Raw genomic sequence first — 16653 nt, 5'->3', positions numbered from 1 at the left:
TATCTCCTTGTGTGATTTTTAAATATTATATTTACTATTGAGAAATGAAATTCATTGCAGAACTCGAGGAGTCTTTCATTCCTATTGACCTATCACATATTCACCCTCATATCAGCCTTCCACCCCGGACCCTATATAGTTCAGAATCAACATGATTATTAGATTTTCATCTTATTTTATACAATGAGTTACTCTTTCATTTTCCTCGTGTGCTCTCTCTATCTCATCATATTTTGCTTGCGATGTCGTCATCCAAACCTGACTTGGCGACTTTTTGTATCGATGTTGATGTGAATAATCCTGTCGTGCAACTATTAGACATAACTCACCCTTCACCTCACCTTCATACGCATAACGAATCTTAGTAACGTTTTACGATTTCCAAATGCTGTTGGCATTACCCTGTACTCGTTTGACCAGCAATATGTATCTTCTTTACATTTCACTTCACAGAGCCTTACTATTTCTAAATTTGGCCGATATTTCTCTTTTAGATTTCCTAACTTCCTTACCATGCTTAGAGTTACGACATTCCACATACCGATTTCGTTGGAGTTTTGTCTTTTGCCCTAGGTCACCTTCCAATTTGCAGTCCCTTCCCAGTGATCTGAATGGGGCTCAAATCTGGAATCTTTTACTATTGGCAAATTTTTCATAACATTGTTTCAGTAAAGGTCCATATTCTCTGTGCACATGCATTTGTATCTTTAATATTATGGCTCTTATTGCCGTCTGCATCATCTTGTTTCTGGTTATTCCTCATTCTTCCGTCTTTATGGGCACTTTCCCATCGGAAGGGCAAATGGGTGCCGCCTGACAAGGCCGTTGGCAGAATGAGAGGCATTGTAGTGTAGTGTAGTGTAGTGTAGTGGGAGAGTGACCTGACTGAAAACCTTCGTATGTATTGACGGAAACACTTTAGAAAAGAGATACCACCTGCAAAATACTCACAAAATTTTAAAGCTTTTAGTTATGTTATTATTAATCCTCTGAGTGCCCACCAGGAGCAGCATGGACCACATCTAGATGCCAGGTAAATTCATCATAAACTGTACGTAACACATATACACTCCTGGAAATGGAAAAAAGAACACATTGACACCGGTGTGTCAGACCCACCATACTTGCTCCGGACACTGCGAGAGGGCTGTACAAGCAATGATCACACGCACGGCACAGCGGACACACCAGGAACCGCGGTGCTGGCCGTCGAATGGCGCTAGCTGCTCAGCATTTGTGCACCGCCGCCGTCAGTGTCAGCCAGTTTGCCGTGGCATACGGATCTCCATCGCAGTCTTTAACACTGGTAGCATGCCGCGACTGCGTGGACGTGAACCGTATGTGCAGTTGATGGACTTCGAGCGAGGGCGTATAGTGGGCATGCGGGAGGCCGGGTGGACGTACCGCCGAATTGCTCAACACGTGGGGCGTGAGGTCTCCACAGTACATCGATGTTGTCGCCAGTGGTCGGCGGAAGGTGCACGTGCCCGTCGACCTGGGACCGGACCGCAGCGACGCACGGATGCACGCCAAGACCGTAGGATCCTACGCAGTGCCGTAGGGGACCGCACCGCCACTTCCCAGCAAATTAGGGACACTGTTGCTCCTGGGGTATCGGCGAGGACCATTCGCAACCGTCTCCATGAAGCTGGGCTACGGTCCCGCACACCGTTAGGCCGTCTTCCGCTCACGCCCCAACATCGTGCAGCCCGCCTCCAGTGGTGTCGCGACAGGCGTGAATGGAGGGACGAATGGAGACGTGTCGTCTTCAGCGATGAGAGTCGCTTCTGCCTTGGTGCCAATGATGGTCGTATGCGTGTTTGGCGCCGTGCAGGTGAGCGCCACGATCAGGACTGCATACGACCGAGGCACACAGGGCCAACACCCGGCATCATGGTGTGGGGAGCGATCTCCTACACTGGCCGTACACCACTGGTGATCGTCGAGGGGACACTGAATAGTGCACGGTACATCCAAACCGTCATCGAACCCATCGTTCTACCATTCCTAGACCGGGAAGGGAACTTGCTGTTCCAACAGGACAATGCACGTCCGCATGTATCCCGTGCCACCCAACGTGCTCTAGAAGGTGTAAGTCAACTACACTGGCCAGCAAGATCTCCGGATCTGTCCCCCATTGAGCATGTTTGGGACTGGATGAAGCGTCGTCTCACGCGGTCTGCACGTCCAGCACGAACGCTGGTCCAACTGAGGCGCCAGGTGGAAATGGCATGGCAAGCCGTTCCACAGGACTACATCCAGCATCTCTACGATCGTCTCCATGGGAGAATAGCAGCCTGCATTGCTGCGAAAGGTGGATATACACTGTACTAGTGCCGACATTGTGCATGCTCTGTCGCCTGTGTCTATGTGCCTGTGGTTCTGTCAGTGTGATCATGTGATGTATCTGACCCCAGGAATGTGTCAATAAAGTTTCCCCTTCCTGGGACAATGAATTCACGGTGTTTTTATTTCAATTTCCAGGAGTGTACATTGACACAAGTCACTTCAACTCTCACTTTGTTCTTAACTTCATCCAGCCCACGAGGTAAACGGTTGATGAAAACCTTTCCCTCACGATTCGTCACAAGAAAAAATTATACTGGGTCATGTCCGGAGATTTTGGACTCCAGGAATGTAGTGCAGTGTCTCGGAGTCCGGTGCGCCCTATCTAATACTGAGGCAGCGCGCCATTGAGGAATTCTCGTACAGTGTTGTACGCCGGAGCTCCATTCTGTTGGAATGTGAAGTCATTAGAGCCCCTTCAGGTTAAGGGAAAAGCCAAATCTGCGGTTTTCGAAGATTCCTCATTCCACTCACTGACTTTTTCTCAAAAAAAAAAAAAAAAAATAAAAAAAAGGACGAGCCATACACTTTTTCATAAGAAACGACACAAAATAGTTTCATGCTCAACAATTGCGTGGAGGGTCTGAAGTCCCTACATGCACGCAATCTGTCGGTTCATTTTACTGCTGACATGAAATGCAGCTTTATCAGTGACAGCTAACTGTAATAAACATCTATCATCTTCCATGTCTTCCAGTAGATCATTGCTGGCCGAAGTGGCCGTGCGGTTAAAGGCGCTGCAGTCTGGAACTGCAAGACCGCTGCGGTCGCAGGTTCGAATCCTGCCTCGGGCATGGATGTTCGTGATGTCCTTAGGTTAGTTAGGTTTAACTAAGTTCTAAGTTCTAGGGGACTAATGACTTCAGCAGTTGAGTCCCATAGTGCTCAGAGCCATTTGAACCAGTAGATCATTATTGAAGGTCAACAAGTTTCCCTAAACCACCAACTCCAAGAGCTTGCACTAATCGCTGTCCTCATGATTTGTACTCAAGACGTCGCTTTGAGACTCGTCCAACAGTTAGTTAGTTATATGAGGAACTGCAAGTTCTCTGCTTGTACGGCGAGTAGACTTCCCTGGACTCTGCGCAAACTTTTGCCAAATTTTATCTACCATTTCATAAAAACTAGTTGCAGCATTATGTGGCTGATTGCAGTGAGATAATACAATGGAACGTACTATCTTATTCTTAGAAAGTCTAAGACAAGACATCCGTTTATGGAGCGTTGGCTCCATTGGTCAGTAATACATTCTGCCTTCCAGAAGAATGAGCACGCTGCTGTATATTGAGGATAAGGGCTTTTGCGAGTATTGTTGTCAAGTTGGCTACGAACGTTTCGTAACTGTTGTGGAATCAAATTTTCCGTCACAGTTTTCTTTTCTTAACCCTTACCTCGAAGCATCGGTCTTTCAGACCAATCGTTCATTTTAAACACCAAGTATGGTAGTACTGAAAAAAATCACGGCCTCTCTTTCTCAGTATCTTCATTTTAATACTTGTATTTTCATTGAAGACTTTCTTTCGCTGACTCATTGGAAATGAGCGTACGGCACTGTAAGCCGGGAGGCGCCCATTCCGGGAAGTTCGCCCGCGCGAGGGCAAGTTCTTATTGCATTCGACGCCGCATTGGGCGACTTGCGTGTCGGAAATGTTTGGCATGGCTCTAAGTGAATCATCTTGCTCGAGTTGGAAGCTCCTGTTGACATTTTATTCGGTATTTGCGATTCAAAGTCAGGGTTTTTTTAAACTCTGCCTTATGCAAAACACAGTTTATTTTGTGTTACACAGCAGAAATCTTTCGAGACCTATATATGTTATCTTCTGTGGGTCAAATTTGATTCTATAAAACATAACACAAAGTCCATTTCTGTTCATCTATTTTTGCCTAAAAATTATAATGTGCATTTTATTCAGTTTGTTAAGATTACTCAGCTGAAAATTATATTGCTAGTGAAAATACATTTTTATAGATATGCTTTTTTGTTCCCCTTTATTCAGGTGAATAACCGAAAAAAACCAAACAAAATGAACATGCGATAATTTTTACGAGTAAAAGCGTAACCTTGCTACTATGTTTACAGAAATAAATACAGAAATAAATGTTGACCCACAGAAGAGTTGTATAGGTGTCGGAAGATGACTTGTGAGTAAAAAAATAAATTGTGTTTTCAATAAGGTGGAGTTAAAAAAAACCTAGTTTTTAACCGCAAAAAAAGTGGAAAAAACGTGAACAGGAGATTCTAACCCAGCAAGGTAATTCTTTCAGTGTAATGCCAAGCATTTCCCACGAAGCTCTACAAGAAATTAAAGAATATAACAGTTGCACAAAACTGTCCCCAACATTAGGTTTAACAAAACATGCCTCAGTAATAATATAATTCTTGATTTTGTAAAAGTCAATGTAAACAGCAACTTAGCTGCACCAGAAGTAGCCAAAAGAAATTATTTGGTTAAAAGAATAAATTCGCTTCCTCTGTGCTGTAAAAAATAGCAGATCAATGTTGAGTTACATAAAACACAACCTGAATTAATTTATTTCATAAAAACGCCAGCCCATTTCGATGACATCAGACAAGAAATAAAATAATACACAGAAGCACTAACATTAAGGAAGAAAGAAACACAAAACAAAAAACTGAATCACTGTCTTACCACCTATCTAGACACATGTGTGCAGTACTGTACTAGAGAAATAGTACACTTTCACATAAAACGGAAACGTACAAAAAACCAATGAACTGATAGAAAAAATAAAAGATGTAAATATACCATCCAATTTAAACCTTACATCTTTTGACATCACATTCATGTACATAAATGTGCCAGTAGGGGAAACAATCAACTTTACCAAAGGACTGCGGAAACGAGAGAATACAACAAATACAAACATAGATGAAATTTAAGCCATCCTAAAGATCGTAATAGAACAGAACTACAAGGAGTTTTATCTACAAAAAGAAAGCCTACCAATGGGATCACCCATCATTGGTCTAGTTTCAAACATATTTCTGAGTCACATTGAAAACAAAATACGAGTATTCAATGAATGCAGAAAAATACAAGGTTATATACTGATACTGATGTGTAGACAGCATTTTCCTGATAGACAAAACAGTCATCTAGACAAAACAATTACGCGCTACATAAACACAGTTCACATTAAACGAAAATTCACAATTGAGACAAAGCAGAGACGAAACTTAATTTCTTAGAGATCACTATACACAGAAAAAAATGTAATTGTGGAATATTCAGGAAACCTACAGCCACAGGTACAACTATTCACAACCTTTCAAATCACCTCAGGCACACAAACTCTCAATTCAGAGACATGCTACACAGGCTCAACATAACTCCACTGGACAATCTCAGGTACACTCATGAACGAAGTACAATCCTCTAGATAACCAGAGCAAATGGCCCAAGAGACAAATAATAAAAATGCTGAACAACAAAATGAGAAACAAATTATAAAAGAAAAATCATAAACAAATTACCAGCCACACAACAGAACAAGAAACACAAACACGTGACAAACACAAGGATCCAGGAAACTTTGCGAAGAACATAGCGTGGAACATACTGCCACACAGCAACAAAAACCTCCACAGGGTGGGGAATATTCTGAAGAAATTGTGACTATGAATATCATTCCGCATTCAGTAGAGAAAAAGTCTCCACGGACAAAGTCTCTCAAAGTGGACACTATCTGTTAATCTATAGTTCACAGCAATCTGTCTACATAGCCCAAACACGCAGAAATTTTAAAACGAGATATTCTACACAACTGAGTACCTTAAGAACTGGCAGTACAAACTCCACTTTTGCAGATCATTTCATACAAGAAAACCACCAGCCAAACAACACTGAAACTGATTAAATTCTCAGAGAAAGCAATAGTCTCTATCAAAAATTGACAACAGGGGAGAATTATCACATACAAAAAGCAGTAATACAAGGAAAGAAATCTTTAATGAAAATACAACACTGTGCAAAAAAACACTGTTCTGAACACTCAGTGAAATATACAAAAGCCCTTCCCCATATGAAAACATTTCCAGCTCTGTCTCTCTTCTCTCTCTCATTTTATAGTCACAAACACACACACACACACACACACACACACACACACACACACACACACACACACACAGATATATATATATATACACAATAACATGACGTCACATAAGTTCTTCCCTCGGCAGATACACCACAACAGTTCTCAAAGGTATTCAAAATTAGCGTCACACGAAACATAATTAAAATAATGAACACTTGAGGAGCAACAATAACAGATTCTCATTTTGGAAACATCCCCCAGGCTGTGGTTAAGCCATGTCCGCGCAATATCCTTTCTTCCAGGAGAGCTTCTGTGAAGTTTGGAAGGAAGGAGACGAGGTACTGGCGGAATTAAAGCTGTGAGGACGGGGCGTGAGTTGTGCTTGGGTAGCTCAGTTGGTAGAGCACTTGCCCGCGAAAGGCAAAGGTCCCGAGTTCGAGTCTCGGTCCGGCACACAGTTCTAATCTGCCAGGAAGTTTCAATAACAGAGCGTCTCTCAGTGAGTATGGAGAGATAAGCATCTGCTCATATCACGTTTTGTGATACACGTCAAGTAAAATTGAGAGTGATATCATATTAAAACGGTAGGATAACAGTGTGCACAATAGCAATAGAAAGACATATCCATCAGAGATACACAACAGAACGGAAAATGTAAGTATGGTAATGTAAATAACCATTACCCGCGAAACGGTATTTGAAAAATGCACAGAATTCTCTTTGACAAGTTTGCAGATGAATGCTGACAAAACGATAAGAGCAGGACATAAAAAAGCCGACATGTAAAAGTACATTTTTACTCGCATTATAATATTCAGGTGAACAACCCCAACAAACAAAACAAAATACATGCAGTATCATTTTTAGTCCTAAAATAGATAAATGACCATGAACTTCGTATTGCATTTTACGAAACTAAATTTGATCCACAGAAGATGACACTTAGATATTGATACATGTCTGGATTAAAAACAAAAAGCAAATTGTGCTTTGCGTAAGACGGATTTTAAAAAAACAGTTATGACTATGAGCCTGCTAGGCAAAGTACAGTGCCTGCTCTGCCTCAAGGTCAAGACTAGAGCAAGAAACTAACTATTAATTAGATTGTGGGTGACAATTTGAGTATAGAAACAAGTATTAGTGTTGACATACTTACCAGATACAACTTTATCAAGGTAAGGCATTTTGGAGAGAGCATCATAAGTGATATCACTACCAGTTTCCTTAAGAACAGAATCGATTTCATGTTGCAACTTCGTTTGGCAATGAGGGTGGAGTGCCAGTTCATGGAGAGCGAAGCTCATAGTTGATGAAGATGTTTCAAAGCCCGCTCCAAAGAAGATAAAGGCCTGTGCAGCCACGTCTTCTATTGTGAGCTCTGTGGAAATATCAACGTAATGCTCAAACTTACAAGATCACAGACACCAAAATCAGGCAAATTATTTGGAATCTATGGTAGTGTCACATAAATAGCATATGCTATATATTATTATTATTGTTATTAGAAAATTAATGATGAAAGTTCACCTTTTGTCTTCCCAAAACTTGTCTTTGCAATAGCATGTCTTATGCAAAACTCCTCAACGTTCAAACATAAATGACAAATTTAAAATTCTCTGTATGTCCTATTATAATGTTTAGATCTATTTACATGTATTCATATAAAATCCAGTGTAACCTTCACGTCGCATTAACATCACAGTGAAGGTCAAGTCTGCTATGAAATTTACATTTGCAACACAGCAAGATACTGTAGAAACATAAGAGGGACTTTATCAATCATTTTTCAATGAATTTCATCTAGAAAAGCTATGGGACCACCATAAAATTATTATTATGGTTACCTATATTTTAAAATATTTTATTGTTCCAATCTCTTGAATGCATCCAAAAGTAGCAAGGAGCTATGTTTAGGAACGTAATTCAATTTACTTTTATTTTACGTTTAATATTTCTAGCTCTGTAGGACCAGGCTCAGGAGTAAACCTCCATGATCATGGAACGAGTCAGTATATGAAATTTAACCACAGAAAAATTAATAACAGATAAAATTTGTACGAATCCTCTGCAGACTGTAAGCTGCTGTGTAGATATATGCATAATCAACTTTATAATACAAAAATTTGGTTAATTTTTTCCCACGAAGTCCCCAGCAGAATAGAAGGAGTGAGAAATGAGGAAATTCTAATGTTTAAATTTTAAAGTGCGAAGATTACTGCTAACTTTTTTTTAAATTCTTATGGTAGCTTATTGAAAATGGATGGAGCAAAATACTGCACACCCATTTGCACAGCAGTCAAGGAGGTACGGTCAAAATGCAGATTGGATTTCTGCCTAGTATTCACCAAGTGAAAGCTGCAAATTATTCGGAATAAGCTTATATTTTTAACAACACGCGACATTGAAGAAAATAGGTTTTAGGAGCCAATTTCAGAATTCCCAGACTCCTGAACAGGGAGTTGGCGAACTTACACCACATATTATCCGAACTGCCCGTTTCTGAGCCGAAGGTGTCCTTTGTGAATGGTAAGAGTTACCCAGAATATAACGCCGTATGTCAGACGCAAATGAAAATAGGCAGACTAACTTTCTTGTTGGACCCTCATTTATTTATTGCACATGCTGTTCTAAGGGTAAATATAGCAGCATACAGTTTTTGAATGAGATTTTGAACATGTACGTTCCATGATAGCTTATCATGTGTCTGAACACCTAGGAATATGTGTTGTTCAGACTGATTCTGTGTAATCAACATTTCAGCTTTGATTGAATGGTGTTTAATAGAATCGTAATATGATTTAGCATAAATTAATTTTTTACAAGCTATGGACATATATCTTGATCTGCATTATTTGACATTATCTATTTTGCTTTCAACACCCTTCGCTGTCAAGCTAGTGTCATCACCAAAGACAAATATTTAAAAATTATCCCTTCATATTGTAGTGATCTCAACATTGGCCCATGAGGCACCTCCCCAATCAGACACCACTCCAGAGTCAGTCTTATTACTGTGGAGAACGACGTTTTGCTGTCTGTTCTTAAAGTATAAGAAGAATCAATTGTGAGTTACTCCTTTTATTCCATAATGGTCTGAGTTCTGCAGTAATATTTTGTGATTAATACAATCAAAGGCTTTAGTTTAACAAAAGAAGACGCCTAGTATTCGTAACTTTTTGTTTAATCTGTCCAATGCCTGTCGCACGAAAGAGAACGTAGCATTTATAATTGTTAAAACACTTTTGAAACCGGACTGTATGTTTGCCCAAATTATATAAACTAAAAAGATCACTTAACCTTATATACACAGTCTTTTCAACAATTTTTGCGATTACCGATGGCAAAGAAAAGGCTCTAAAATTGTCCGAATTATACCTTTTCCTTTTTTTATAAGGTGGTTTCGTTAGTGAGTATTCTAATCGTTTAGGAAACTAACAATTACTAAAGGAAAAATAACAGATATAACTAAATTCTGGGCTAACATCTGCAGCACAGTGCTTTAATCTCCTGCTAGATACCCAGCGATATTCATGAGAGTCTTAAGCAGTTTAATTACTGACTAAATTTCCCTCTTGTTTTAATTTTATTCTTGATGATAATTTATTATATCATGAAATGACCGCCCCATGTTCGTAGTTCGTATGGCAATTGCTAATTTAGAATAATTGTTTGCGTGGTATGCATTTTTGTATTAATTGTACCTGTACCCCCAGATTAGTCGATCTTGTTTCTTATTAAGACTGTGATGGGAAGATTGTCTAGTATCTGTGATTAAAAAGTAATAATTCATGTCTCCCATTGATACCACTGTTGTCTTACAGGTTGCTAGTGAAGGCATGTGAAAGCAATGTCTAATAATAGAGTAGGTTACAGCAACGCAGGTGGACCTATTCTATGGATTGTAACGTTAGCAGAGGTTGGCAAGAGATAATATGTCGTTTCTACTTCATATAACATACTTACTCGTAGGGGACACTTCCTTGGTACCGCCCTCTCCATTCTCTGGCTTTTCGCCTTCGAGATATCCCTTGTTTTTGAGTTGGATCATAAGATCCATGAAATCTTTCCTGCAAACGTTGTTCTCCTCCCTGTATGCAACTGTCTCCGCTACCATACGTCTAAAATAAGTGCTGACAGCAGCTGCTCCGTCTTTGAGTCTGCAAGGAAATGATAATCGTTAATTGATGACACACACTTGAGGAAAACAGAACATTTTTGGCATTATACAGTATGATGTGCATAGTGATGAAAAAATGATGAAACCTCTGCACATAATTTAGTTCATGATTATACGTGTGTTGGCAACCATAATTTGCCGCTTAATCCCATCGCATTACAGCACAGAATATTTTAGCCAGCGCCCATAGTGAACTCAGTAGTTGCAGGATGCCGCAGCAGTAATTCATAGCAACTTCTATTAAACTGTAAAGAAGCACAGTGCAAATTTCTCTTCAATAGACTGCTAGCAACTGTCTTAGATATAACTGGATATGACTCCACTTCATTCATCCAACTCTACAAAGTTTTTCGTAACACTTTTAATGTAACTACTCTGTATCGCAGATCCTCCTTCGGGCATGCGTGTGTGCGTTGCTTTAGCGTAGTTAGTTTAAGTTAGATTAAGTAGTGTGTAGGCCTAGGGACCAATGACCTCAGCAGTTTGGTCCCAAAGGAACTTACTACAAATTTAAAAATAGTTCGTTCTTTCAAATATGTGTTATCATCAAACAAATTGATTTTTTGTGACAATGTTTGTGCTTCAGTCACGGGAAAACACAGATACACAAGAAAGAAATATTAAATATATTAACCGGCCGCGGTGGTCTAGCGGTTCTGGCGCTGCAGTCCGGAACCGCGGGACTGCTACGGTCGCAGGTTCGAATCCTGCCTCGGGCATGGGTGTGTGTGATGTCCTTAGGTTAGTTAGATTTAAGTAGTTCTAAGTTCTAGGGGACTTATGACCTAAGCTGTTGAGTCCCATAGTGCTCAGAGCCATTTGAACTATTTAAATATATTATAATTATAATTTAGTGTCTATCAATGACGAAGTGCAAGCCTTTCGATTGGATGTCACTTCATCGAGTTGTGTGTCCTTAAGCCACGCCAGTTATCCAACCAGTGAATAGGGAGCTGCAATTTAACGTGAAATCTGATCCATGTGTCGTTTCTAGCGAATCTCCACATCACTGAAAGTAGAATGGTAGGGTAAAATGCAGAATAAAGAATACGTGGTGCGAATGGGATCCGGTCCTGCAGTCTTTGGGTTTTCAGGTATGCACTTTACCGCTAGACCACAAGGAATGTGCAGGACGTCCCACAAGTGTTATGACAAACGTTGAGGGGTTGTATAGGGTGTCTCGAGGAACAAATCATGGGTAGGAACCCGTGTCCAGAAACGTCATCCAACTATACTACAGAGCGTTGGAAGTCATAGGCACGAGCGCCTGCCACTAGGCTACCCATTCGGCAGAAAACGTGACGCTGTACGCTTACAGACCCTAGGTGGAACGTCTCGGAATGTTATTTTTCTTATTCCATGATCGTGACTCATTGCTTCGATCACCAGTGGAGAAGATAGAGCTCTGCTGCTTAGGCAAACCATGTTTCCAATGAATGTGATGCTCTGTTGCCTTGGTGAATAACGGTTTCGAACATGGGGTTCCCATCTACAGTTTATTTTTCTCCTGTGAACCGAAACACGACGGAGGTTTAAGACGCATCTCTGAGAAAGATGAACTGGAGAAGGGAATTCTTTCTCGTCATACACTTTGAAGTGTTACACTCGGGCATCCCACTCAGTTTGGTGCCCCAAGCGGTCGCTTCTAATAGAGATACTTACTGTATAGGAATCTCACAACTGTGGCGCCTCTGGTGGCCCTCACATCTTGCCCCTTCCCCCCCCCCCTCCCCCCCGCCTCTCCCAACTGGCAGCTTGTGCTGCATCGGCCTTAAACCTGCACTGAACATAGCGTAGCAGAGCAACACCACCTGGACTGTCGCTAGCAAGCCCTGCACACGCTGAAAGCGATAAGGGTAGTAACTGCCGGCCGCTGTGGCCGAGCGGTTCTAGGCGCTTCAGTCCGGAACCGCGCTGCTGCCACGGTCGCATGTTCGAATCCTGCCTCGAGCATAGATGTTTGTGATGTCCTTAGGTTAGTTAGGTTTAAGTAGTTTAAGTCTAGGGAACTGATGACCTCAGGAGTTATGTCCCATAGTGCTTAGAGCCATTTGAACTTTTTTTTTCGTCCTTCATGATTTCCTGCTTCCTGAAACGAGCCTCCCTCAGACAAACGGCGAAAAACTGTCACAAACATTGAATGGTGTGGCTGTTGTCGGCGAGGATAGGTCTCCTGACACAACCTTGCTGCCCGCCGCCCTTGCCCATTTGTCTCTCCGTATGTAAACACCACGTCGGCAAGCTGTCGATTGGAATACGGAACCATTGTATACAACGCTGTATCACATTCACTACGAGGTGAGTCAGCAAGAGAAGTGAATCGGGCAAAACATTACTGATTACTATGGCAGGAGAGGGCGCTTGGGCGTGCCGTCCGGGGGACAGTAACACCCTCTGAGAGGGTACCTGTGGCTGCATGGTACAGCGCGTATCAGACCGCAGTATCTGTAACACTGTACGATTGAATAAATGGTCTCTAGCATGGAATCCTTGCATTTCCGGACATAAGTTCATCAGACCTTTTTTATTCCGAGTCCTCTCCCTGATCAATCCCAAGAGTTTGTACACGTCTGGAAAAAGTCACTCTATAGATATGAAGTAGGGTAGTCACATAACTTATGTGACCGCAAGCAGTCTGATTGGACATATTAAACACTGACACTGTGAACCAGACAAATGTTGCAGATATAACGCACGTAAGAAATCACAGTTAGTTCTTACCATCTAGCTTTCTCACTACTTGAGCTGCCCGCCCCCAGTAGCTGTCCGCCCCCGGTAGCTGAGTGTTTAGCTGGCACGGTAGCTCAGCGTGTTCGGTCAGAGAGCCGGTTGGCCTTTGTAATAAAAAAACTGAGTGGAAGGATCAACCACCGAACTTGAATAGGATGTCTTACGACGTCCGCAACGACCAACCACAACGATAAAAAAAAAGTGGTCACCGCGACAGAATGTCAATCCTAAGCGCCCGGGTTCGATTCCCGGCTGGGTCGGAGATTTTATCCGCTCAGGGACTGGGTGTTGTGTTGTCCTAATTATCCTCATTTCATCCCCATCGACGCGCAAGTCGCCGAAGTGGCGTCAAATCGAAAGACTTGCACTAGGCGAACGGTCTACCCGACGGGAGGCCCTCGTCACACGACATTATTATTACTACTTGAGCTGTGTTAGATTACATCATAATAGCGGGCTTTGTTAGATTAAGTGATTGCGAAAGTTGACGTTTCACATCCCGTGGAATATAGGGGTAGCAGAGGCAAGCAGAAATCTTTCGCATGTAGTGACAATATTTTCCAACCAATTGAAGTGCTCATCCGCGGCTATGTCAGATCTCTTCACTGTTTTCTGCTACGGTACTGGGATACCGACGAGAAATATTTAATTTCTTATGGGATACAAAAATTACGTGGGAGTTTTTGGTGTTAATTCATGTCCTAGATTTAGCATCCATCTGAACACAGAAGACGGACTGTTATTGATCTGGACGTTGCCAATGCTGATATCTTCAGTTCTGGCCCTTTGGCGAAGCTGGAAGTTGACAGCATAGAAATGATAATTCCTGGAGTTCAAAACCGACGAGATACAGTTGATGATAAAAGAGAGCAATAGAGTGTCAAGGACTGAGGCCTATGAGGTTGCTTTCAAATTACAATCATGTACTATCTGAAAATTCGGAGTTCTATGTCACAGTAGGGGGTATCTAATACTTTGCTAAAGTCCAGCAGTGTCAATTGTGGCCTCAGTGTTGTGTTTGGCGTATTTCAGGTCATCAGTCACGTTAATTAGTGGTGTTTGTGTGCTATGGTGTTTACAAAAGCCAGACCTACATTTGTCAGACGAGTTTAATTTAATAATAGTATTCAAAAAGTGAAAAATGGCTGAGCTGTAATGGCTAGAGGAGAAATAAAAGGCTGTAAAGGCGTGGATAAGTAGGGAAAAGACAGATACTGCTGAAAGGAAAATTAAAGACCTTTAGAGAAAAGAGAAACAGCTACATAAACAGCAAGAGCTCAGGTGGAAAACTAAAACTAAGTTACGAGGAGAAAGCTGAAAGGTGGAAGAAATATATAGAGGGCCTTTACAAAGGAAATGAATTTGAAGAGAATATTATAGAAAGGGAAGAGGAATTAGAGAAAGATGTGGTGGGAGACATGATGTTGCGACAAGGACTGACAGAGCACTGAAAGATTTAAATTGAAACAAAGCCCCTGGAGTAGATGAAACTTCACAGAACAACTGAGATCCTTGGGAAAGACAGCCATGACAAAGCTGTCTGGTACCAAAAATGTATAAGACAGACGAAATATCCTTAAACACCACGAAGAGCGTAGTAATTCCAGCAGCAGAGAAAGCAAGTTCCGACAGGTTTGAATGTTACTGGACTTTCTGTATAGTAAGCTCTGATCGCAAAATATTGACACGAATTATTTACAAAAGAATGGGAAGACCGGTAGAAGCTGAGCTCGGAGAAGATCAGTTTTGGTTCCGGGGAAGTGTAAGAACACACAATGCATAAAGAGCCTACACCCTATCTTAAGAGATAGGTTAAGGAGGTAAACACCTACGTTTATACAGGGTGTTTCCGTAAAAGCGTGCAAAAATTTAACAGGACATAGAGGATGCTCCACTGAACAATTTGAGGTAGAGAACCTGGGGTCAGAGAAGTCAGCTCCGTACCTTTTTATTTACATTTGTTAGTGTTAACTGAAAATACCATCACTGACAAAATGGACGTTCCATTTGTACTGTATTTTACAAAATGTACTGAAAATGACGGCCATTAACCTCAATGCAAGCGTAACATCGGCGAACAAGATTCTGACGCATCCTGACAAATATCTCTGGTGTGTTTCGAATGGTTCAAATGGCTCTGAGCACTATGGGACTTAACATCTGAGGTCATCAGTCCCCTAGACTCAGAACTACTTAAACCTAACTAACCTAAGGACATCACACACATTCATGCCCGAGGCAGGATTCGAACCTGCGGCCGCAGCAGCAGCGCGGCTCCGGACTGAAGCGCCTAGAACCGCTCGGCCACAGCGGACGGCCCCTTGTGTGTTTCGAATCACATCACAGGCAGCTATAATTCTGGCAAATATTTCTATTTCCATATCCACTGGCGTCTCATAGACAACTGACATGAGATATCCCCGTAAGAAATAATCAAGGGTATTCAGGTCAGGTGACCTCACAGGCCATGGAATAGGACCTCCCATTCCAATCCAGTAAATTAAACATAACCTGCATCATGACCTACTAGTAATCAAGCCTGTCTTCCTTGTTTCCTTTCAGGAAATAAAGAACGTACATGTAATTACCAGCACAGTACGTGTAAACTGGTATGCATGTTAGTTGTAAATAAGCTGGAAAACAGTAATGCTAAACAAAGCGGCAGACAAGATTACTTCCCTATATTCTTAAGCTGGCTTCTCCGACCCCACATTCCCTATCTCAAATTGTTCAGTGGACCATTCTCTACGTCCTGTTACATTTTTGCACGCGCTTACGGGAACGCCCTGAAGAAGTAGGTATTAAGTAGGCTAAAATGACTCTGAGCACTATGGGACTTAATTGCTGAGGTCATCAGTCCCATAGAACATAGAACTACTTAAACCTAACTAACCTAAGGACATCACACACATCCATGCCCGAGGCAGTATTCGAACATGCGACTGTAGCGGTCGCGCGGTTCCAGACTGAAGCGTCTAGCTCCGCTCGGCCACCAGCGGCCGGCATTAAGTGGGGATTATGAACCACAATGACCTTGAAAACTGCAAATGTTCGAGCAAATTTCCTACATGCAGGGGCAATCTTATCTGTGATGTCGTCACCCTTATTGATGATATACCGTGCTCCCTTTCCCTTCCTCTTACCTCCCCTTTCTTCCCTCTTATCTCCAAGCAGTCACCACTACTTGCAGAAATATATTGTGGAGTCTGTTCTTCGACTGCTATCTAAGATCATTGTCCTTTTACGTTCAGTAAAGGATGATCTTGGATTGCGTAAGGCGGTTGTTTACCGTATTATTCGCAAAAAAATGGTTCTGAGCACTATGCGACCTAACTTCT

General features: G+C 41.8%; 1 protein-coding gene across 1 annotated transcript in view; it reads right to left on the bottom strand.

The window, feature by feature from the left end:
• LOC126088104 (cytochrome P450 6k1-like) overlaps nucleotides 1-16653 on the bottom strand; it is a 196790-nt gene that overhangs the window by 60421 nt on the left and 119716 nt on the right. The window contains exons 5-6 of the mRNA XM_049906200.1: nucleotides 10372-10565; nucleotides 7565-7786 (exon numbers count right to left, since the gene is read on the bottom strand). Coding sequence (XP_049762157.1) covers nucleotides 7565-7786; nucleotides 10372-10565 — 416 coding nt within the window. The remainder of the gene's footprint in view (nucleotides 1-7564; nucleotides 7787-10371; nucleotides 10566-16653) is intronic.

The sequence above is a fragment of the Schistocerca cancellata genome, chromosome 6 (assembly GCF_023864275.1).
Source record: "Schistocerca cancellata isolate TAMUIC-IGC-003103 chromosome 6, iqSchCanc2.1, whole genome shotgun sequence".
Classification (NCBI taxonomy): domain Eukaryota; kingdom Metazoa; phylum Arthropoda; class Insecta; order Orthoptera; family Acrididae; genus Schistocerca; species Schistocerca cancellata.
The sequence above is the reverse complement of the archived record's forward strand: the minus strand, read 5'-3'. Positions and strand labels throughout refer to the sequence as shown.